The sequence below is a fragment of the Salvelinus fontinalis genome, unplaced genomic scaffold (assembly GCF_029448725.1).
Source record: "Salvelinus fontinalis isolate EN_2023a unplaced genomic scaffold, ASM2944872v1 scaffold_0101, whole genome shotgun sequence".
NCBI lineage: Eukaryota > Metazoa > Chordata > Actinopteri > Salmoniformes > Salmonidae > Salvelinus > Salvelinus fontinalis.
In genome coordinates, this window is record NW_026600310.1 from 319,932 (window position 1) to 344,648 (window position 24,717).

The following is a 24,717-nucleotide window of genomic DNA, read 5'->3' on the forward strand; positions in this document are numbered from 1 at the left end:
ACAGTAGGGGGGAGGGGGGAGGGTGTGTAATACAGTAGGGGGGAGGGGGAGGGTGTGTAATACAGTAGGGGGGAGGGGGGGGTGTGTAATACAGTAGGGGGGAGGGTGTGTAATACAGTAGGGGGGAGGGTGTGTAATACAGTAGGGGGGAGGGGGGAGGGTGTGTAATACAGTAGGGGGAGGGGGGGTGTGTAATACAGTAGGGGGGAGGGGGGAGGGTGTGTAATACAGTAGGGGGGAGGGGGGAGGGTGTGTAATACAGTAGGGGGGAGGGTGTGTAATACAGTAGGGGGAGGGGGGAGGGTGTGTAATACAGTAGGGGGGAGGGTGTGTAATATAGTAGGGGGGAGGGGGGAGGGTGTGTAATATAGTAGGGGGGAGGGTGTGTAATATAGTAGGGGGGAGGGGGAAGGGTGTGTAATACAGTAGGAGGGAGGGTGTGTAATATAGTAGGGGGGAGGGTGTGTAATACAGTAGGGGGGAGGGTGTGTAATACAGTAGGGGGGAGGGTGTGTAATATAGTAAGGGGGAGGGGGGAGGGTGTGTAATATAGCAGGGGGGAGGGTGTGTAATATAGTAGGGGGGAGGGGGGAGGGTGTGTAATACAGTAGGGGGGAGGGTGTGTAATATAGTAGGGGGGAGGGTGTGTAATATAGTAGGGGGGAGGGGGGAGGGTGTGTAATATAGTAGGGGGGAGAGGGGAGGGTGTGTAATATAGTAGGGGGGAGGGTGTGTAATATAGTAGTGGGGAGGGGGAGGGTGTGTAATATAGTAGGGGGAGGGGGGAGGGTGTGTAATATAGTAGGGGGAGGGGGGAGGGTGTGTAATATAGTAAGGGGGAGGGGGGAGGGTGTGTAATATAGTAGGGGGAGGGGGGAGGGTGTGTAATATAGTAGGGGGGAGGGGGGAGGGTGTGTAATATAGTAGGGGGGAGGGGGGAGGGTGTGTAATATAGTAGGGGGGAGGGGGGAGGGTGTGTAATATAGTAGGGGGGAGAGGGGAGGGTGTGTAATATAGTAGGGGGGAGGGTGTGTAATATAGTAGGGGGAGGGGGGAGGGTGTGTAATATAGTAGGGGGGAGGGGGGAGGGTGTGTAATATAGTAGGGGGGAGAGGGGAGGGTGTGTAATATAGTAGGGGGGAGGGTGTGTAATATAGTAGGGGGGAGGGGGGAGGGTGTGTAATATAGTAGGGGGGAGGGTGTGTAATATAGTAGGGGGGAGGGGGGAGGGTGTGTAATACAGTAGGGGGGAGGGGGGAGGGTGTGTAATACAGTAGGGGGGAGGGGGGAGGGTGTGTAATACAGTAGGGGGGAGGGTGTGTAATACAGTAGGGGGGAGGGTGTGTAATACAGTAGGGGGGAGGTGTGAGGGTGTGTAATACAGTAGGGGGGAGGGGGGAGGGGGGGTGTGTAACACAGTAGGGGGGAGGGGGGAGGGTGTGTAATACAGTAGGGGGGAGGAGGGAGGGTGTGTAATACAGTAGGGGGGAGGGTGTGTAATACAGTAGGGGGGGGGGTTACCACAGAGAGGTAAGGTTCTGATAGGGGGGGGGGGGGTTTACCACAGAGAGGTAAGGTTCTGATAGGGGGGGGGGGGGGTTACCACAGAGAGGTAAGGTTCTGATAGGGGGGGTTACCACAGAGAGGTAAGGTTCTGATAGGGGGGGGGGGGGTTACCACAGAGAGGTAAGGTTCTGATAGGGGGGGGAGGGGGGGTTACCACAGAGAGGTAAGGTTCTGATAGGGGGGGGTTACCACAGAGAGGTAAGGTTCTGATAGGGGGGTTACCACAGAGAGGTAAGGTTCTGATAGGGGGGGGTTACCACAGAGAGGTAAGGTTCTGATAGGGGGGTTACCACAGAGAGGTAAGGTTCTGATAGGGGGGTTACCACAGAGAGGTAAGGTTCTGATAGGGGGGGAGGGGGGGTTACCACAGAGAGGTAAGGTTCTGATAGGGGGGGGTTACCACAGAGAGGTAAGGTTCTGATAGGGGGGTTACCACAGAGAGGTAAGGTTCTGATGGGGGGGGGGGGGGGTTACCACAGAGAGGTAAGGTTCTGATAGGGGGGGGAGGGGGGGTTACCACAGAGAGGTAAGGTTCTGATAGGGGGGGGTTACCACAGAGAGGTAAGGTTCTGATAGGGGGGGGGGGGGGGGTTACCACAGAGAGGTAAGGTTCTGATAGGGGGGGGGGGTTACCACAGAGAGGTAAGGTTCTGATAGGGGGGGTTACCACAGAGAGGTAAGGTTCTGATAGGGGGGGTTACCACAGAGAGGTAAGGTTCTGATAGGGGGGGTTACCAAAGAAAGGTAAGATTCTGATAGTGGGGGGGGGGGGGGGGGGGTTACCACAGAGAGGTAAGGTTCTGATAGGGGAGGTTACCACAGAGAGGTAAGGTTCTGATAGGGGGGGTTACCACAGAAAGGTAAGATTCTGATAGGGGGGGTTACCACAGAGAGGTAAGGTTCTGATAGGGGGGTTACCACAGAGAGGTAAGGTTCTGATAGGGGGGGGGGGTTACCACAGAGAGGTAAGGTTCTGATAGGGGGGGTTACCACAGAGAGGTAAGGTTCTGATAGGGGGGGGTTACCACAGAGAGGTAAGGTTCTGATAGGGGGGGTTACCAAAGAAAGGTAAGATTCTGATAGTGGGGGGGGGGGGTTACCACAGAGAGGTAAGGTTCTGATAGGGGAGGTTACCACAGAGAGGTAAGGTTCTGATAGGGGGGGGGTTACCACAGAAAGGTAAGATTCTGATAGGGGGGGTTACCACAGAGAGGTAAGGTTCTGATAGGGGGGTTACCACAGAGAGGTAAGGTTCTGATAGGGGGGGTTACCACAGAGAGGTAAGGTTCTGATAGGGGGGGTTACCACAGAGAGGTAAGGTTCTGATAGGGGGGGGGGTTACCACAGAGAGGTAAGGTTCTGATAGGGGGGGATACCACAGAGAGGTAAGGTTCTGATAGGGGGGGGTTACCACAGAGAGGTAAGGTTCTGATAGGGGGGGTTACCACAGAGAGGTAAGGTTCTGATAGGGGGGTTACCACAGAGAGGTAAGGTTCTGATAGGGGGGGGGTTACCACAGAGAGGTAAGGTTCTGATAGGGGGGGTTACCACAGAGAGGTAAGGTTCTGATAGGGGGGGGGGGGGGTTACCACAGAGAGGTAAGGTTCTGATAGGGGGGGTTACCACAGAGAGGTAAGGTTCTGATAGGGGGGGGTTACCACAGAGAGGTAAGGTTCTGATAGGGGGGGGTTACCACAGAGAGGTAAGGTTCTGATAGGGGGGTTACCACAGATAGGTAAGGTTCTGATAGGGGGGGGATTACCACAAGGAGGTAAGGTTCTGATAGGGGGGGGTTAACACAGAGAGGTAAGGTTCTGATAGGGGGGTTACCACAGAGAGGTAAGGTTCTGATAGGGGGGGTTACCACAGAGAGGTAAGGTTCTGATAGGGGGGGTTACCACAGAGAGGTAAGGTTCTGATAGGGGGGGTTACCACAGAGAGGTAAGGTTCTGATAGGGGGGGTTACCAAAGAAAGGTAAGATTCTGATAGTGGGGGGGGGGGGTTACCACAGAGAGGTAAGGTTCTGATAGGGGGGGTTACCACAGAGAGGTAAGGTTCTGATAGGGGGGGTTACCACAGAAAGGTAAGATTCTGATAGGGGGGATTACCACAGAGAGGTAAGGTTCTGATAGGGGGGTTACCACAGAGAGGTAAGGTTATGATAGGGGGGGTTACCACAGAGAGGTAAGGTTCTGATAGGGGGGTTACCACAGAGAGGTAAGGTTCTGATAGGGGGGGGGGGGGGGTACCACAGAGAGGTAAGGTTCTGATAGGGGGGTTACCACAGAGAGGTAAGGTTCTGACAGGGGGGGGTTACCACACCAGAGTCAGAGAGGTTCTGATCGGATTAGAGCACTGAACCACAGAACCTGTCTGGCCAGGAGAGAGAGCCCTGTGTCACAAACAGCACACTATTCACTATTTAGTGCACAGCTTCAGACCAGCACCCATTTGGTACACATCCCTGCAATCACACTTCCGTGGATTTCATTGTACCCAGTGTGTATAGTAGGACGATGAAGGGAGAACCTACGGGTGAGAGAGAGTATCCTGTAGAGAAAACATCACCCTGGAACCTACGGGTGAGAGACAGTATCCTGAAGAGAAATCATCACCCTGGAACCTACGGGTGAGAGAGAGTACCCTGTAGAGAAATCATCACCCTGGAAGCTACGGGTGAGAGAGACAGTATCCTGTAGAGAAAACATCACCCTGGAACCTACGGGTGAGAGACAGTATCCTGTAGAGAAATCATCACCCTGGAACCTACGGGTGAGAGACAGTATCCTGTAGAGAAAACATCACCCTGGAACCTACGGGTGAGAGAGAGAGTATCCTGTAGAGAAATCATCACCCTGGAACCTACGGGTGAGAGAGAGAGTATTCTGTAGAGAAATCATCACCCTGGAACCTACGGGTGAGAGAGACAGTATCCTGTAGAGAAAACATCACCCTGGAAGCTACGGGTGAGAGAGAGTGTCCTGTAGAGAAAACATCACCCTGGAACCTACGGGTGAGAGAGACAGTATCCTGTAGAGAAAACATCACCCTGGAACCTACGGGTGAGAGACAGTATCCTGTAGAGAAAACATCACCCTGGAACCTACGGGTGAGAGACAGTATCCTGTAGAGAAAACATCACCCTGGAACCTACGGGTGAGAGACAGTATCCTGTAGAGAAAACATCACACTGGAACCTACGGGTGAGAGACAGTATCCTGTAGAGAAAACATCACACTGGAACCTACGGGTGAGAGACAGTATCCTGTAGAGAAAACATCACACTGGGTAGTAATGATCCTGAACACCTGGTGACTGGACGCTGAGCAGCAGTTTGAATGCAGGTGTCTGATCTATAGTGTGACAAGTCATCCTCCTTGGTGTCCCTCATTACAGGCATTCTGAACGGTCTTCTTCTGCGTCTTATTGAGACCGATGTTCCCGAGGCAGAATAACATCGAGTCAAACGACAGGTTCACACACGGCTCCGTCTTCATTAAAGATACAGAGGAACTTGTGTACCTCTGGGGTCATAGAACACCTTCACATCAGGGCCAACATCTGGCATCAGGAATCAACCGAGGACACAGGTCTGACTTCTCCCATCACATGCAGGGTTCTGGGTACAGGTTTCTGGGTACAGGGTTCTGGGTACAGGGTTCTGGGTACAGGGGTGTAGTAGTCAGGTCCCCACCTCACGTCCCCACCTCACGTCCCCACCTCACGTCCCCACCTCAGAGAGAAGCTCTCTGTACCTCTAATAACACCATTATGATCATCAAGCATTAACCTGTTGATTTAATACACCCAGGTACTTCTGCAGAAACCATGTGTCCCAAATGGCACCCTATTCCCTATTTAGTGCACTACTTTAGACCAGGGTCCATAGGGGTCCACAGGGCTCTGGTCAACAGTAGTGCACTTCATAGGGAATAGGGTGCCATTTTGTCCTCAGGCTGTGTTCTCTGCATGGTCTTCTTTACCTAGCCTACCTGTGTTCTCTGCATGGCCTTCTTTACCTAGCCTACCTGTGTTCTCTGTATGGCCTTCTTTACCTAGCCTACCTGTGTTCTCTGCATGGCCTTCTTTACCTAGCCTACCTGTGTTCTCTGTATGGCCTTCTTTACCTAGCCTACCTGTGTTCTCTGCATGGTCTTCTTTACCTAGCCTACCTGTGTTCTCTGCATGGCCTTCTTTACCTAGCCTACCTGTGTTATGTATGGTCTTCTTTACCTAGCCTACCTGTATTATGTATGCAGCAGCCTCTCTGTTCCGCAGCAGCCTCTCATTGCAGAAAGAAGAGGTGTAGAGAGAGAGAGAGAGAGAGAGAACTGCTGCATATAGCTGCTATGTGACTGGACTGTAATGAAGATGTACTTACACAACACTGAGTTGTTTCAAATGGTTCCCTGGGAGCAGAGCAGAAATTCTCTCTCTTTTAATTCTCCATCTCTGCTGTTTCACATGATCTGAGTCAGACCGCTCTTTATTCAGAATGTGTCTTCATGGTGGGACGGACGGGAAACGGCTGTAGGCTAGTAAAACTATGCATTTAAAGTGCCAAAAGATGGGCAGTCAGTGCCTCGGTCTTCCCCTGGTCTCTGTTCTCATCCGGTTTTTCATCTCGTCTTTATTTCCACGTTCATCCCATCTCGTAGGCCAAGACAGATTGAAAACCATCCTAGTGTTTGGTTCGTTCTTCTGACAAATGGCTGTTTAGTTCACAGACACTCAAAAGGAGAGGAAGCCATGAATCACAGATGTCAAGATCACCAGTCTAACACACATTCTATATTAGTTATAATGAGGTGTTCAACGGTACGGTTCTAGATGAGGAACATGTCATTCTATATAGTTATAATGAGGTGTTCAACGGGACGGTTCTAGATGAGGAACATGTCATTCTATATAGTTATAATGAGGTGTTCAACGATACAGTTCTAGGTGAGGAACATGTCATTCTATATAGTTATAATGAGGTGTTCAACGGTACGGTTCTAGATGAGGAACATGTCATTCTATATAGTTATAATGAGGTGTTCAACGGGACGGTTCTAGATGAGGAACATGTCATTCTATATAGTTATAATGAGGTGTTCAACGGGACGGTTCTAGATGAGGAACATGTCATTCTATAATGAGGTGTTCAACGGGACGGTTCTAGATGAGGAACATGTCATTCTATAATGAGGTGTTCAACGGGACGGTTCTAGATGAGGAACATGTCATTCTATATAGTTATAATGAGGTGTTCAACGGTACGGTTCTAGATGAGGAACATGTCATTCTATATAGTTATAATGAGGTGTTCAATGGTACAGTTCTAGATGAGGAACATGTCATTCTATATAGTTATAATGAGGTGTTCAACGGTACGGTTCTAGATGAGGAACATGTCATTCTATATAGTTATAATGAGGTGTTCAATGGTACGGATCTAGATGAGGAACATGTCATTCTATATAGTTATAATGAGGTGTTCAATGGTACGGTTCTAGATGAGGAACATGTCATTCTATATAGTTATGATGTGTTCAACGGTACGGTTCTAGATGAGGAACATGTCATTCTATATAGTTATAATGAGGTGTTCAACGGTACGGTTCTAGATGAGGAACATGTCATTCTATATAGTTATAATGAGGTGTTCAACGGGACGGTTCTAGATGAGGAACATGTCATTCTATATAGTTATAATGAGGTGTTCAACGGTACGGTTCTAAATGAGGAACATGTCATTCTATATAGTTATAATGAGGTGTTCAACGGTACGGTTCTAGATGAGGAACATGTCATTCTATATAGTTATAATGAGGTGCTCAACGGTACGGTTCTAGATGAGGAACACCATGTCATCTGCTCCAGCTTGGTCGTTTTACTGGTAGGGAGGGCAGGAGGGAGAGAGATTGGTGGAGAGAAAGAGAGATAGAGAGAGAGAGAAGTAAGGAGGGCTGGAGGGAGAGAGAGAGACGTGGAGAGAGGGGTGTGGAGAGAGAGAAGTAAGGAGGGCTGGAAGGAGAGAGAGAAGTAAGGAGGGCTGGAGGGAGAGAGAGAGACGTGGAGAGAGGGGTGTGGAGAGAGAGAGAAGTAAGGAGGGCTGGAAGGAGAGAGAAAGGTGGAGAGAGAGAGAAGTAGGGAGGGCTGGAGGGAGAGAGAGAGCGAGAGAGAGCGAGAGAGAGTAGAGGAGAGAGAGAAGGCTGGAGGCTGTAGTGGGCTCGAAGGAGAGAGGGTCTCTTTACCGTTCTGTGTGAGCTTGGTAGAACACACCAGGGTTGCTATCTGGAAGGAGACAGGGCTAGAGGGAGAGAGGGTCTCTTTACCGTTCTGTGTGAGCTTGGTGGAACACACCAGGGTTGCTATCTGGAAGGAGTCCTTGCTGATGGTACAGTTGCCCAGGTTGTGTGTGCCCTTCCCTGTAGCGGACAAACCCTTCTCCTCCAGCTCCACCTTGGTAGCAGGCAGGTTCAGGTACAGAGACGAGTCCTCCAGCTTCTTAGCCTCAGCCTGGGGGTCATAGAACACAGAATTAAATATACAAATATACCTTCTCCGTGATGTTATAATATCTACCCTGAATACAATGAGGTGGTGTTATATTACCTACCCTGTATACGATGAGGTGGTGTTATATTACCTACCCTGTATATGATGAGGTGGTGTTATATTACCTGTATACGATGAGGTGGTGTTATATTACCTACCCTGTATACGATGAGGTGGTGTTATATTACCTACCCTGTATACGATGAGGGGGTGTTATATTACCTACCCTGAATACGATGAGGTGGTGTTATATTACCTACCCTGTATACGATGAGGTGGTGTTATATTACCTACCCTGAATACGATGAGGTGGTGTTATATTGCCTACCCTGAATATGATGAGGTGGTGTTATATTACCTACCCTGTATACGATGAGGTGGTGTTATATTACCTACCCTGTATACGATGAGGTGGTGTTATATTACCTACCCTGTATACAATGAGGTGGTGTTATATTACCTGTATACGATGAGGTGGTGTTATATTACCTGTATACGATGAGGTGGTGTTATATTACCTGTATACGATGAGGTGGTGTTATATTACCTGTATACGATGAGGTGGTGTTATATTACCTGTATACGATGAGGTGGTGTTATATTACCAGTATACGATGAGGTTGTGTTATATTACCTACCCTGTATACGATGAGGTGGTGTTATATTACCTACCCTGTAAACGATGAGGTGGTGTTATATTACCTGTATACGATGAGGTGGTGTTATAATACCTACTCTGTATACGATGAGGTGGTGTTATATTACCTACCCTGAATACGATGAGGTGGTGTTATATCACCTACCCTGTATACGATGAGGTGGTGTTATATTACCTGTATACGATGAGGTGGTGTTATATTACCTACCCTGTATACAATGAGGTGGTGTTATATTACCTACCCTGTATACAATGAGGTGGTGTTATATTACCTACCCTGTATATGATGAGGTGGTGTTATATTCCCTACCCTGTATACAATGAGGTGGTGTTATATTACCTACCCTGTATATGATGAGGTGGTGTTATATTACCTACCCTGTATACGATGAGGTGGTGTTATATTACCTGTATACGATGAGGTGGTGTTATATTACCTGTATACGATGAGGTCGGTGGTATATTACCTACCCTGTATATGATGAGGTGGTGTTATATTACCTACCCTGTATACGATGAGGTGGTGTTATATTACCTACCCTGTATACGATGAGGTGGTGGTATATTACCTACCCTGAATACGATGAGGTGGTGTTATATTACCTGTATACGATGAGGTGGTGTTATATTACCTGTATACGATGAGGTGGTGTTATATTACCTACCCTGTATACGATGAGGTGGTGTTATATTACTTACCCTGTATACGATGAGGTGGTGTTATATTACCTACCTTGTATACGATGAGATCGTGCTCTCCGTCCCTCAGGGTCGTCCCATCGTACCTCATCAGCTTTACAAATGACAGGGCGAATATCTTCTCTGATTTGTCTTTGGCTGCAGGGGGAGGAGGGGATACAGAGGAGATGGTGTTTTAGCTGGAGAGGCGGAGAGTCTGGGCCTGGGTTGGGGACTCGGGCTTGGAATGGGAATGGGCTGGAGACCATCACTGGTCATTAGTGTCTCACTGCCTTTGGAGGGTCCAGAGGGACACAGAACAGGGCCAGAGTAAAAAGGATGAGGCTAAAGCAGCTTAGCTCAGCTGTCAACAGCTAGTTGGAGCCCCGGCCCACTAAACCAGACACTAGTTAGAGCCCCGCCATACTGAACCAGACAACCAGTTAGAGCCCCACTGAACCAGACACTAGTTAGAGCCCCGCCCCACTGAACCAGACAACCAGTTAGAGCCCCACTGAACCAGACAACCAGTTAGAGCCCCGCCCACTGAACCAGACAACCAGTTAGAGCCCCACTGAACCAGACAACCAGTTAGAGCCCCGCCCACTAAGCCAGACAACCAGTTAGAGCCCCGCCCACTGAACCAGACAACCAGTTAGAGCCCCGCCCACTGAACCAGACAACCAGTTAGAGCCCCGCCGACCGAACCAGACAACCAGTTAGAGCCCCGCCCACTGAACCAGACAACCAGTTAGAACCCCGCCCACTGAACCAGACAACCAGTTAGAACCCCGCCCACTGAACCAGACAACCAGTTAGAACCCCGCCCACTGAACCAGACAACCAGTTAGAACCCCACTGAACCAGACAACCAGTTAGAACCCCACTGAACCAGACAACCAGTTAGAACCCCACTGAACCAGACGACCAGTTAGAGCCCCACTGAACCAGACGACCAGTTAGAACCCCTCTGAACCAGACGACCAGTTAGAGCCCCGCCCCACTGAACCAGACAACCAGTTAGAGCCCCACTGAACCAGACGACCAGTTAGAACCCCGCCAACTGAACCAGACAACCAGTTAGAACCCCGCCCACTGAAGCAGACAACCAGTTAGAACCCCGCCCACTAACCAGACAACCAGTTAGAACCCCACTGAACCAGACAACCAGTTAGAGCCCCACTGAAGCAGACAACCAGTTAGAGCCCCGCCCACTGAACCAGACAACCAGTTAGAACCCCACTGAGCCAGACAACCAGTTAGAGCCCCACTGAACCAGATAACCAGTTAGAGCCCCGCCCACTGAACCAGACAACCAGTTAGAACCCCACTGAGCCAGACAACCAGTTAGAACCCCACTGAACCAGACAACCAGTTAGAGCCCCACTGAACCAGACAACCAGTTAGAGCCCCACTGAACCAGACAACCAGTTAGAGCCCCGCCCACTGAACCAGACAACCAGTTAGAGCCCCACTGAACCAGACAACCAGTTAGAGCCCCGCCTACTGAACCAGACAACCAGTTAGAGCCCCACTGAACCAGACAACCAGTTAGAGCCCCACCCACTGAACCAGACAACCAGTTAGAGCCCCACCCACTGAACCAGACAACCAGTTAGAGCCCCACCCACTGAACCAGACGACCAGTTAGAGCCCCACTGAACCAGACAACCAGTTAGAACCCCACTGAACCAGACAACCAGTTAGAGCCCCACTGAACCAGACAACCAGTTAGAGCCCCACTGAACCAGACAACCAGTTAGAACCCCACTGAACCAGACAACCAGTTAGAGCCTCACTGAACCAGACAACCAGTTAGAACCCCACTGAACCAGACAACCAGTTAGAGCCCCACTGAACCAGACAACCAGTTAGAGCCCCGCCCACTGAACCAGACAACCAGTTAGAGCCCCGCCCACTGAACCAGACGACCAGTTAGAACCCCACTGAACCAGACAACCAGTTAGAGCCCCGCCCACTGAACCAGACAACCAGTTAGAACCCCACTGAACCAGACAACCAGTTAGAGCCCCACTGAATCAGACAACCAGTTAGAGCCCCACCCACTGAACCAGACAACCAGTTAGAGCCCCGCCCACTGAACCAGACAACCAGTTAGAGCCACGCCCACTGAACCAGACAACCAGTTAGAACCCCACTGAACCAGACAACCAGTTAGAGCCCCACCCACTGAACCAGACAACCAGTTAGAGCCCCACCCACTGAACCAGACAACCAGTTAGAGCCCCACCCACTGAAACCAGACAACCAGTTAGAGCCCCACTGAACCAGACAACCAGTTAGAGCCCCGCCCACTGAACCAGACAACCAGTTAGAGCCCCGCCCACTGAACCAGACAACCAGTTAGAGCCCCGCCCACTGAACCAGACAACCAGTTAGAGCCCCGCCCACTGAACCAGACAACCAGTTAGAGCCCCACTGAACCAGACAACCAGTTAGAACCCCGCCCACTGAACCAGACAACCAGTTAGAACCCCGCCCACTGAACCAGACAACCAGTTAGAGCCCCACTGAACCAGACAACCAGTTAGAGCCCCGCCCACTGAACCAGACAACCAGTTAGAGCCCCATTGAACCAGACAACCAGTTAGAGCCCCATTGAACCAGACAACCAGTTAGAGCCCCGCCCACTGAACTAGACAACCAGTTAGAGCCCCGCCCACTGAACCAGACAACCAGTTAGAGCCCCGCCCACTGAACCAGGCAAACAGTTAGAACCCCGCCCACTGAACCAGTCAGAACACATACGAGTCCAATAATCTGAACTGTTACTGTTATGTCGTATCCAGTTGTCAGCGACCATATGGCAGAGATGATTTGCACTCCATCTTGGCTAAACTATCCCCAGGGAGAATGATGTCAGCAGACTGTATATTCTGACCAGACCCTGAGTGTACTACATAGAAAATAGAGCAGTATTCTGACCAGACCCTGAGTGTACTACATAGAAAATAGAGCAGTATTCTGACCAGACCCTGAGTGTACTACATAGAAAATAGAGCAGTATTCTGACCAGACCCTGAGTGTACTACATAGAAAATAGAGCAGTATTCTGACCAGACCCTGAGTGTACTGCATAGAAAATAGAGCAGTATTCTGACCAGTCCCTGAGTGTACTACATAGAAAATAGAGCAGTATTCTGACCAGACCCTGAGTGTACTACATAGAAAATAGAGCAGTATTCTGACCAGACCCTGAGTGTACTACATAGAAAATAGAGCAGTATTCTGACCAGTCCCTGAGTGTACTACATAGAAAATAGAGCAGTATTCTGACCAGACCCTGAGTGTACTACATAGAAAATAGAGCAGTATTCTGACCAGTCCCTGAGTGTACTACATAGAAAATAGAGCAGTATTCTGACCAGACCCTGAGTGTACTACATAGAAAATAGAGCAGTATTCTGACCAGTCCCTGAGTGTACTACATAGAAAATAGAGCAGTATCTGTGAAGCAGCCTCAGTGTGGGTCCTATATAAACCCGAGAGGAGAGTTATGGCTGTGTCCTGTAAGTTTAACGTGGGATGGGACCGCATACATCACCATCACAGATCAACAAGCTCAAATTTACGTGATGTTCAGGCCGTGATTCATCTGGTGCATTCAATCTGTATAAATCAACATATTGGTTTTCTGCCCGTAGCCTGGCGCGGTGAATAATCGCTCTGCTCGCTGGACTGGAAGACAACCAATAAAAAGATAGAGGAGGACTACTGTATGTATGCTGCAGAATCAGGAGAGGAGTGGATTCACTGCGCAATGACTTCCATCAGACACAAGCACAGAATCACAGATGAAAACAGCTTCAGTTTGGGAGTCAGTGGATTATCTTGTCCAGAAACCGGTACGTCTCAGCTGTTCACTGTCCTAGAATGGAACTGCCTGACCTGTGCTCTCTCTCTCTCTCCTACCTCCTAGACACTAAATGACAACATCGTCCCCAACGGGCGAATAGAGTAGGACGGGAAATATCAGCCTCAGGTAACATGCCTCAGGTAATCATCCAACCAGAGCCAGAAAGACAAGGTAATTAACTTTACTGAACAAAAATGTATTTTAAAAAACACAACATGCAACAATTTAAAAGATTTTACTGAGTTACAGTTCATAGAAGGAAATGAGTCAATTTAAATACATTCATTAGACCCTAATCTATGGATTTCACATGACTGGGCAGGTGCACAGCCTGACTGACTGGCTGGCTGGCAGAGTGACTGGCTGGCTGGCTGGCAGAGTGACTGGCTGGCTGCCTGGCAGAGTGACTGGCTGGCTGCCTGGCAGAGTGACTGGCTGGCTGCCTGGCAGAGTGACTGGCTGGCTGCCTGGCAGAGTGACTGGCTGGCAGAGTGACTGGCTGGCTGGCTGGCAGAGTGACTGGCTGGCTGGCTGGCAGAGTGACTGGCTGGCTGGCTGGCAGAGTGACTGGCTGGCTGGCTGGCAGAGTGACTGGCTGGCTGGCTGGCAGAGTGACTGGCTGGCAGAGTGACTGGCTGGCTGGCTGGCAGAGTGACTGGCTGGCTGGCTGGCAGAGTGACTGGCTGGCTGGCTGGCAGAGTGACTGGCTGGCTGGCTGGCAGAGTGACTGGCTGGCTGGCTGGCAGAGTGACTGGCTGGCTGGCTGGCAGAGTGACTGGCTGGCTGGCTGGCAGAGTGACTGGCTGGCTGGCTGGCAGAGTGACTGGCTGGCTGGCTGGCAGAGTGACTGGCTGGCTGGCTGGCAGAGTGACTGGCTGGCTGGCTGGCAGAGTGACTGGCTGGCTGGCTGGCAGAGTGACTGGCTGGCTGGCTGGCAGAGTGACTGGCTGGCTGGCTGGCAGAGTGACTGGCTGGCTGGCTGGCAGAGTGACTGGCTGGCTGGCTGGCAGAGTGACTGGCTGGCTGGCTGGCAGAGTGACTGGCTGGCTGGCAGAGTGACTGGCTGGCTGGCAGAGTGACTGGCTGGCTGGCAGAGCGACTGACTGGCTGGCAGAGCGACTGACTGGCTGGCAGAGCGACTGACTGGCTGGCAGAGCGACTGACTGGCTGGCAGAGCGACTGACTGGCTGGCAGAGCGACTGACTGGCTGGCAGAGCGACTGACTGGCTGGCAGAGCGACTGACTGGCTGGCAGAGCGACTGACTGGCTGGCAGAGCGACTGACTGGCTGGCAGAGCGACTGACTGGCTGGCTGAGCGACTGACTGGCTGGCTGAGCGACTGACTGGCTGGCTGAGCGACTGACTGGCTGGCTGAGCGACTGACTGGCTGGCTGAGCGACTGACTGGCTGGCTGAGCGACTGACTGGCTGGCTGAGCGACTGACTGGCTGGCTGAGCGACTGACTGGCTGGCTGAGCAACTGACTGGCTGGCTGAGCAACTGACTGGATGGCTGAGCGACTGACTGGCTGGCTGAGTGACTGGCTGGCTGAGTGACTGGCTGGCTGAGTGACTGGCTGGCTGAGTGACTGACTGGCTGAGTGACTGGCTGAGTGACTGACTGGCTGAGTGACTGACTGGCTGAGTGACTGACTGGCTGAGTGACTGGCTGGCTGGCTGAGTGACTGGCTGGCTGGCTGAGTGACTGGCTGGCTGGCTGAGTGACTGGCTGGCTGAGTGACTGGCTGGCTGAGTGACTGGCTGGCTGAGTGACTGGCTGGCTGGCTGGCTGAGTGACTGGCTGAGTGACTGGCTGGCTGGCTGAGTGTATGAGAAGTAAACCGTGCTTGAGGATTAGTCTTTGCTGAAGCCCACAACAGTGTGTGAGTGTGTGAATGCTGAAGGAGAGGACAGATAGCTTCCCCCTAACTACAGCACGTTTCAGACAGACAACCCCCAGTCCAGGCTGTCTGGCTGGCTGGCTGAGTGTGTGAATACTGAAGGAGAGGACAGATAGCTTCCCCCTAACTACAGCACGTTTCAGACAGACAACCCCCAGTCCAGGCTGTCTGGCTGAGTGTGTGAATGCTGAAGGAGAGGACAGATAGCTTCCCCCTAACTACAGCACGTTTCAGACAGACAACCCCCAGTCCAGGCTGTCTGGCTGGCTGGCTGAGTGTGTGAATGCTGAAGGAGAGGACAGATAGCTTCCCCCTAACTACAGCACGTTTCAGACAGACAACCCCCAGTCCAGGCTGTCTGGCTGGCTGGCTGAGTGTGTGAATGCTGAAGGAGAGGACAGATAGCTTCCCCCTAACTACAGCACGTTTCAGACAGACAACCCCCAGTCCAGGCTGTCTGGCTGGCTGGCTGAGTGTGTGAATGCTGAAGGAGAGGACAGACAGCTTCCCCCTAACTACAGCACGTTTCAGACAGACAACCCCCAGTCCAGGCTGTCTGGCTGGCTGGCTGAGTGTGTGAATGCTGAAGGAGAGGACAGATAGCTTCCCCCTAACTACAGCACGTTTCAGACAGACAACCCCCAGTCCAGGCTGGCTGGCTGAGTGTGTGAATGCTGAAGGAGAGGACAGATAGCTTCCCCCTAACTACAGCACGTTTCAGACAGACAACCCCCAGTCCAGGCTGGCTGGCTGAGTGTGTGAATACTGAAGGAGAGGACAGATAGCTTCCCCCTAACTACAGCACGTTTCAGACAGACAACCCCCAGTCCAGGCTGGCTGGCTGAGTGTGTCAATGCTGAAGGAGAGGACAGATAGCTTCCCCCTAACTACAGCACGTTTCAGACAGACAACCCCCAGTCCAGGCTGTCTGGCTGAGTGTGTGAATGCTGAAGGAGAGGACAGATAGCTTCCCCCTAACTACAGCACGTTTCAGACAGACAACCCCCAGTCCAGGCTGTCTGGCTGGCTGGCTGAGTGTGTGAATGCTGAAGGAGAGGACAGACAGCTTCCCCCTAACTACAGCACGTTTCAGACAGACAACCCCCAGTCCAGGCTGTCTGGCTGGCTGGCTGAGTGTGTGAATGCTGAAGGAGAGGACAGATAGCTTCCCCCTAACTACAGCACGTTTCAGACAGACAACCCCCAGTCCAGGCTGTCTGGCTGGCTGGCTGAGTGTGTGAATGCTGAAGGAGAGGACAGATAGCTTCCCCCTAACTACAGCACGTTTCAGACAGACAACCCCCAGTCCAGGCTGTCTGGCTGTCTGGCTGAGTGTGTGAATGCTGAAGGAGAGGACAGATAGCTTCCCCCTAACTACAGCACGTTTCAGACAGACAACCCCCAGTCCAGGCTGTCTGGCTGGCTGGCTGAGTGTGTGAATGCTGAAGGAGAGGACAGATAGCTTCCCCCTAACTACAGCACGTTTCAGACAGACAACCCCCAGTCCAGGCTGTCTGGCTGGCTGGCTGAGTGTGTGAATGCTGAAGGAGAGGACAGATAGCTTCCCCCTAACTACAGCACGTTTCAGACAGACAACCCCCAGTCCAGGCTGTCTGGCTGGCTGGCTGGCTGAGTGTGTGAATGCTGAAGGAGAGGACAGATAGCTTCCCCCTAACTACAGCACGTTTCAGACAGACAATCCCCAGTCCAGGCTGTCTGGCTGGCTGGCTGAGTGTGTGAATGCTGAAGGAGAGGACAGATAGCTTCCCCCTAACTACAGCACGTTTCAGACAGACAACCCCCAGTCCAGGCTGTCTGGCTGGCTGGCTGAGTGTGTGAATGCTGAAGGAGAGGACAGACAGCTTCCCCCTAACTACAGCACGTTTCAGACAGACAACCCCCAGTCCAGGCTGTCTGGCTGGCTGGCTGAGTGTGTGAATGCTGAAGGAGAGGACAGATAGCTTCCCCCTAACTACAGCACGTTTCAGACAGACAACCCCCAGTCCAGGCTGTCTGGCTGGCTGGCTGAGTGTGTGAATGCTGAAGGAGAGGACAGATAGCTTCCCCCTAACTACAGCACGTTTCAGACAGACAACCCCCAGTCCAGGCTGTCTGGCTGTCTGGCTGAGTGTGTGAATGCTGAAGGAGAGGACAGATAGCTTCCCCCTAACTACAGCACGTTTCAGACAGACAACCCCCAGTCCAGGCTGTCTGGCTGGCTGGCTGAGTGTGTGAATGCTGAAGGAGAGGACAGATAGCTTCCCCCTAACTACAGCACGTTTCAGACAGACAACCCCCAGTCCAGGCTGTCTGGCTGGCTGGCTGAGTGTGTGAATGCTGAAGGAGAGGACAGATAGCTTCCCCCTAACTACAGCACGTTTCAGACAGACAACCCCCAGTCCAGGCTGTCTGGCTGAGTGTGTGAATGCTGAAGGAGAGGACAGATAGCTTCCCCCTAACTACAGCACGTTTCAGACAGACAACCCCCAGTCCAGGCTGTCTGGCTGGCTGGCTGAGTGTGTGAATGCTGAAGGAGAGGACAGACAGCTTCCCCCTAACTACAGCACGTTTCAGACAGACAACCCCCAGTCCAGGCTGTCTGGCTGGCTGGCTGAGTGTGTGAATGCTGAAGGAGAGGACAGATAGCTTCCCCCTAACTACAGCACGTTTCAGACAGACAACCCCCAGTCCAGGCTGTCTGGCTGGCTGGCTGAGTGTGTGAATGCTGAAGGAGAGGACAGATAGCTTCCCCCTAACTACAGCACGTTTCAGACAGACAACCCCCAGTCCAGGCTGTCTGGCTGAGTGTGTGAATGCTGAAGGAGAGGACAGATAGCTTCCCCCTAACTACAGCACGTTTCAGACAGACAACCCCCAGTCCAGGCTGTCTGGCTGGCTGGCTGAGTGTGTGAATGCTGAAGGAGAGGACAGATAGCTTCCCCCTAACTACAGCACGTTTCAGACAGACAACCCCCAGTCCAGGCTGTCTGGCTGGCTGGCTGAGTGTGTGAATGCTGAAGGAGAGGACAGATAGCTTCCCCCTAACTACAGCACGTTTCAGACAGACAACCCCCAGTCCAGGCTGTCTGGCTGGCTGGCTGGCTGAGTGTGTGAATGCTGAAGGAGAGGACAGATAGCTTCCCCCTAACTACAGCACGTTTCAGACAGACAATCCCCAGTCCAGGCTGTCTGGCTGGCTGGCTGAGTGTGTGAATGCTGAAGGAGAGGACAGATAGCTTCCCCCTAACTACAGCACGTTTCAGACAGACAACCCCCAGTCCAGGCTGTCTGGCTGGCTGGCTGAGTGTGTGAATGCTGAAGGAGAGGACAGACAGCTTCCCCCTAACTACAGCACGTTTCAGACAGACAACCCCCAGTCCAGGCTGTCTGGCTGGCTGGCTGAGTGTGTGAATGCTGAAGGAGAGGACAGATAGCTTCCCCCTAACTACAGCACGTTTCAGACAGACAACCCCCAGTCCAGGCTGTCTGGCTGGCTGGCTGAGTGTGTGAATGCTGAAGGAGAGGACAGATAGCTTCCCCCTAACTACAGCACGTTTCAGACAGACAACCCCCAGTCCAGGCTGTCTGGCTGTCTGGCTGAGTGTGTGAATGCTGAAGGAGAGGACAGATAGCTTCCCCCTAACTACAGCACGTTTCAGACAGACAACCCCCAGTCCAGGCTGTCTGGCTGGCTGGCTGAGTGTGTGAATGCTGAAGGAGAGGACAGATAGCTTCCCCCTAACTACAGCACGTTTCAGACAGACAACCCCCAGTCCAGGCTGTCTGGCTGGCTGGCTGAGTGTGTGAATGCTGAAGGAGAGGACAGATAGCTTCCCCCTAACTACAGCACGTTTCAGACAGACAACCCCCAGTCCAGGCTGTCTGGCTGTCTGGCTGAGTGTGTGAATGCTGAAGGAGAGGACAGATAGCTTCCCCCTAACTACAGCACGTTTCAGACAGACAACCCCCAGTCCAGGCTGTCTGGCTGGCTGGCTGAGTGTGTGAATGCTGAAGGAGAGGACAGATAGCTTCCCCCTAACTACAGCACGTTTCAGACAGACAACCCCCAGTCCAGGCTGTCTGGCTGGCTGGCTGAGTGTGTGAATGCTGAAGGAGAGGACAGATAGCTTCCCCCTAACTACAGCACGTTTCAGACAGACAACCCCCAGTCCAGGCTGTCTGGCTGGCTGGCTGGCTGAGTGTGTGAATGCTGAAGGAGAGGACAGACAGCTTCCCCCTAACTACAGCACGTTTCAGACAGACAACCCCCAGTCCAGGCTGTCTGGCTGGCTGGCTGAGTGTGTGAATGCTGAAGGAGAGGACAGATAGCTTCCCCCTAACTACAGCACGTTTCAGACAGACAACCCCCAGTCCAGGCTGTCTGGCTGGCTGGCTGAGTGTGTGAATGCTGAAGGAGAGGACAGATAGCTTCCCCCTAACTACAGCACGTTTCAGACAGACAACCCCCAGTCCAGGCTGTCTGGCTGGCTGGCTGAGTGTGTGAATGCTGAAGGAGAGGACAGATAGCTTCCCCCTAACTACAGCACGTTTCAGACAGACAACCCCCAGTCCAGGCTGTCTGGCTGGCTGGCTGGCTGAGTGTGTGAATGCTGAAGGAGAGGACAGACAGCTTCCCCCTAACTACAGCACGTTTCAGACAGACAACCCCCAGTCCAGGCTGTCTGGCTGGCTGGCTGAGTGTGTGAATGCTGAAGGAGAGGACAGATAGCTTCCCCCTAACTACAGCACGTTTCAGACAGACAACCCCCAGTCCAGGCTGTCTGGCTGGCTGGCTGAGTGTGTGAATGCTGAAGGAGAGGACAGATAGCTTCCCCCTAACTACAGCACGTTTCAGACAGACAACCCCCAGTCCAGGCTGTCTGGCTGGCTGGCTGAGTGTGTGAATGCTGAAGGAGAGGACAGACAGCTTCCCCCTAACTACAGCACGTTTCAGACAGACAACCCCCAGTCCAGGCTGTCTGGCTGGCTGGCTGAGTGTGTGAATGCTGAAGGAGAGGACAGATAGCTTCCCCCTAACTACAGCACGTTTCAGACAGACAACCCCCAGTCCAGGCTGGCTGGCTGGCTGGCTGAGTGTGTGAATGCTGAAGGAGAGGACAGATAGCTTCCCCCTAACTACAGCACGTTTCAGACAGACAACCCCCAGTCCAGGCTGTCTGGCTGGCTGGCTGGCTGAGTGTGTGAATGCTGAAGGAGAGGACAGATAGCTTCCCCCTAACTACAGCACGTTTCAGACAGACAACCCCCAGTCCAGGCTGGCTGGCTGGCTGGCTGAGTGTGTGAATGCTGAAGGAGAGGACAGATAGCTTCCCCCTAACTACAGCACGTTTCAGACAGACAACCCCCAGTCCAGGCTGTCTGGCTGGCTGGCTGAGTGTGTGAATGCTGAAGGAGAGGACAGACAGCTTCCCCCTAACTACAGCACGTTTCAGACAGACAACCCCCAGTCCAGGCTGTCTGGCTGTCTGGCTGAGTGTGTGAATGCTGAAGGAGAGGACAGATAGCTTCCCCCTAACTACAGCACGTTTCAGACAGACAACCCCCAGTCCAGGCTGTCTGGCTGGCTGGCTGAGTGTGTGAATGCTGAAGGAGAGGACAGATAGCTTCCCCCTAACTACAGCACGTTTCAGACAGACAACCCCCAGTCCAGGCTGTCTGGCTGGCTGGCTGAGTGTGTGAATGCTGAAGGAGAGGACAGATAGCTTCCCCCTAACTACAGCACGTTTCAGACAGACAACCCCCAGTCCAGGCTGTCTGGCTGAGTGTGTGAATGCTGAAAGAGAGGACAGATAGCTTCCCCCTAACTACAGCACGTTTCAGACAGACAACCCCCAGTCCAGGCTGTCTGGCTGGCTGAGTGTGTGAATGCTGAAGGAGAGGACAGACAGCTTCCCCCTAACTACAGCACGTTTCAGACAGACAACCCCCAGTCCAGGCTGTCTGGCTGAGTGTGTGAATGCTGAAGGAGAGGACAGATAGCTTCCCCCTAACTACAGCACGTTTCAGACAGACAACCCCCAGTCCAGGCTGTCTGGCTGGCTGGCTGAGTGTGTGAATGCTGAAGGAGAGGACAGATAGCTTCCCCCTAACTACAGCACGTTTCAGACAGACAACCCCCAGTCCAGGCTGTCTGGCTGGCTGGCTGGCTGAGTGTGTGAATGCTGAAGGAAAGGACAGATAGCTTCCCCCTAACTACAGCACGTTTCAGACAGACAATCCCCAGTCCAGGCTGTCTGGCTGGCTGGCTGAGTGTGTGAATGCTGAAGGAGAGGACAGATAGCTTCCCCCTAACTACAGCACGTTTCAGACAGACAACCCCCAGTCCAGGCTGTCTGGCTGGCTGGCTGAGTGTGTGAATGCTGAAGGAGAGGACAGACAGCTTCCCCCTAACTACAGCACGTTTCAGACAGACAACCCCCAGTCCAGGCTGTCTGGCTGGCTGGCTGAGTGTGTGAATGCTGAAGGAGAGGACAGATAGCTTCCCCCTAACTACAGCACGTTTCAGACAGACAACCCCCAGTCCAGGCTGTCTGGCTGGCTGGCTGAGTGTGTGAATGCTGAAGGAGAGGACAGATAGCTTCCCCCTAACTACAGCACGTTTCAGACAGACAACCCCCAGTCCAGGCTGTCTGGCTGTCTGGCTGAGTGTGTGAATGCTGAAGGAGAGGACAGATAGCTTCCCCCTAACTACAGCACGTTTCAGACAGACAACCCCCAGTCCAGGCTGTCTGGCTGGCTGGCTGAGTGTGTGAATGCTGAAGGAGAGGACAGATAGCTTCCCCCTAACTACAGCACGTTTCAGACAGACAACCCCCAGTCCAGGCTGTCTGGCTGGCTGGCTGAGTGTGTGAATGCTGAAGGAGAGGACAGATAGCTTCCCCCTAACTACAGCACGTTTCAGACAGACAACCCCCAGTCCAGGCTGTCTGGCTGTCTGGCTGAGTGTGTGAATGCTGAAGGAGAGGACAGATAGCTTCCCCCTAACTACAGCACGTTTCAGACAGACAACCCCCAGTCCAGGCTGTCTGGCTGGCTGGCTGAGTGTGTGAATGCTGAAAGAGAGGACAGATAGCTTCCCCCTAACTACAGCACGTTTCAGACAGACAACCCCCAGTCCAGGCTGTCTGGCTGGCTGGCTGAGTGTGTGAATGCTGAAGCAGAGGACAGATAGCTTCCCCCTAACTACAGCACGTTTCAGACAGACAACCCCCAGTCCAGGCTGTCTGGCTGGCTGGCTGAGTGTGTGAATGCTGAAGGAGAGGACAGATAGCTTCCCCCTAACTACAGCACGTTTCAGACAGACAACCCCCAGTCCAGGCTGTCTGGCTGGCTGGCTGAGTGTGTGAATACTGAAGGAGAGGACAGATAGCTTCCCCCTAACTACAGCACGTTTCAGACAGACAACCCCCAGTCCAGGCTGTCTGGCTGGCTGGCTGAGTGTGTGAATACTGAAGGAGAGGACAGATAGCTTCCCCCTAACTACAGCACGTTTCAGACAGACAACCCCCAGTCCAGGCTGTCTGGCTGAGTGTGTGAATGCTGAAGGAGAGGACAGATAGCTTCCCCCTAACTACAGCACGTTTCAGACAGACAACCCCCAGTCCAGGCTGTCTGGCTGGCTGGCTGAGTGTGTGAATGCTGAAGGAGAGGACAGATAGCTTCCCCCTAACTACAGCACGTTTCAGACAGACAACCCCCAGTCCAGGCTGTCTGGACCTGCTAATTGCTTGTTTTGCATACGGCCGGCCTGCTATCCGCTAACAAATGGCCCTTACTCCTTCTCCCCGCCCTCTTGGCTGGGCTAACCGATAATACACCATGCGGCGAGCAGCTGGAGCAACAAGGCTGCCAGGACAGGCTTCCTCAGCCCTGTTCCACACCCATAAACATTAAAAACACCACCAAAACTAAAGAAATACATTTATAATTGAGTCCCTTCAGCCAGGCGGACGCCTTTCCCAACATACAAATGAGCAGTTACAGGGATTTATTCTCCCAGCCCAGGCCCACTGGCAGCCAGCCCCGGCCCACCGACAGCCTTTCCGGGCCCACCGACAGCCAGCCCAGTCATTTCAACAGAATAACATGAATCTCATTTATGTAGGGGAATTTCATTCCACAATTAAAGTAACACAGGGTGAACCGTAAAGTAATTGTTATGACCAGGGCTTGTGTCCTAAATGGCCCCCTGTTCCCTAGGAGTGCCAGGATGTAGGGCCAGGACCCAGTCTGCTTGACTTGGACGACAGATTAGGAGCCAATTGCTTAGTATTTATGAATTCATTGTCTGAATAATTGTATGAATTTAAATTTGTGCTCATGGCCTAGTGGTCCATGAATTTATATTTGTGCTCATGGCCTAGGTTGGTCTAGTAGTCCATAAATATAAACTTGTGCTCGTGGCCTAGTGATCTAAGTTACCTCCAACTTTCCCCACCGTCACCCCTTCTCCATCATTCCCCACCGTCACCCCCTCTCCATCATTCACCACCGTCACCCCCTCTCCATCTTTCCCTACCGTCACCCCCTCTCCATCTTTCCCCACCGTCACCCCCTCTCCATCTTTCCCCACCGTCACCCCCTCTCCATCTTTCCCCACCGTCACCCCCTCTCCATCTTTCCCCACCGTCACCCCCTCTCCATCTTTCCCCACCGTCACCCCCTCTCCATCTTTCCCCACCGTCACCCCCTCTCCATCATTCCCCACCGTCACCCCCTCTCCATCATTCCCCACCGTCACCCCCTCTCCATCATTCACCACCGTCACCCCCTCTCCATCATTCACCACCGTCACCCCCTCTCCATCATTCACCACCGTCACCCCCTCTCCATCATTCCCCACCGTCACCCCCTCTCCATCATTCACCACCGTCACCCCCTCTCCATCTTTCCCCACCGTCACCCCCTCTCCATCTTTCCCCACCGTCACCCCCTCTCCATCTTTCCCCACCGTCACCCCCTCTCCATCTTTCCCCACCGTCACCCCCTCTCCATCTTTCCCCACCGTCACCCCCTCTCCATCTTTCCCCACCGTCACCCTCTCCATCTTTCCCCACCGTCACCCTCTCCATCTTTCCCTACTGTCACCCTCTCCATCTTTCCCCACTGTCACCCTCTCCATCTTTCCCCACTGTCACCCTCTCCATCTTTCCCCACTGTCACCCTCTCCATCTTTCCCCACTGTCACCCTCTCCATCTTTCCCCACTGTCACCCTCTCCATCTTTCCCCACTGTCACCCTCTCCATCTTTCCCCACTGTCACCCTCTCCATCTTTCCCCACTGTCACCCTCTCCATCTTTCCCCACTGTCACCCTCTCCATCTTTCCCCACTGTCACCCTCTCCATCTTTCCCCACTGTCACCCTCTCCATCTTTCCCCACTGTCACCCTCTCCATCTTTCCCCACTGTCACCCTCTCCATCTTTTCCCCACTGTCACCCTCTCCATCTTTTCCCCACTGTCACCCTCTCCATC

The 24,717-nt window shown here is 52.7% G+C and overlaps 1 protein-coding gene across 1 annotated transcript in view; it reads right to left on the reverse strand.

Annotated features, from left to right (window-relative positions):
- LOC129843263 (dedicator of cytokinesis protein 1-like) overlaps window positions 1-24,717 on the reverse strand; it is a 278,497-nt gene that overhangs the window by 248,965 nt on the left and 4,815 nt on the right. The window contains exons 3-4 of the mRNA XM_055911883.1: window positions 9,502-9,605; window positions 7,888-8,071 (exon numbers count right to left, since the gene is read on the reverse strand). Of these exons, the coding sequence (XP_055767858.1) occupies window positions 7,888-8,071; window positions 9,502-9,605 (288 nt within the window). The remainder of the gene's footprint in view (window positions 1-7,887; window positions 8,072-9,501; window positions 9,606-24,717) is intronic.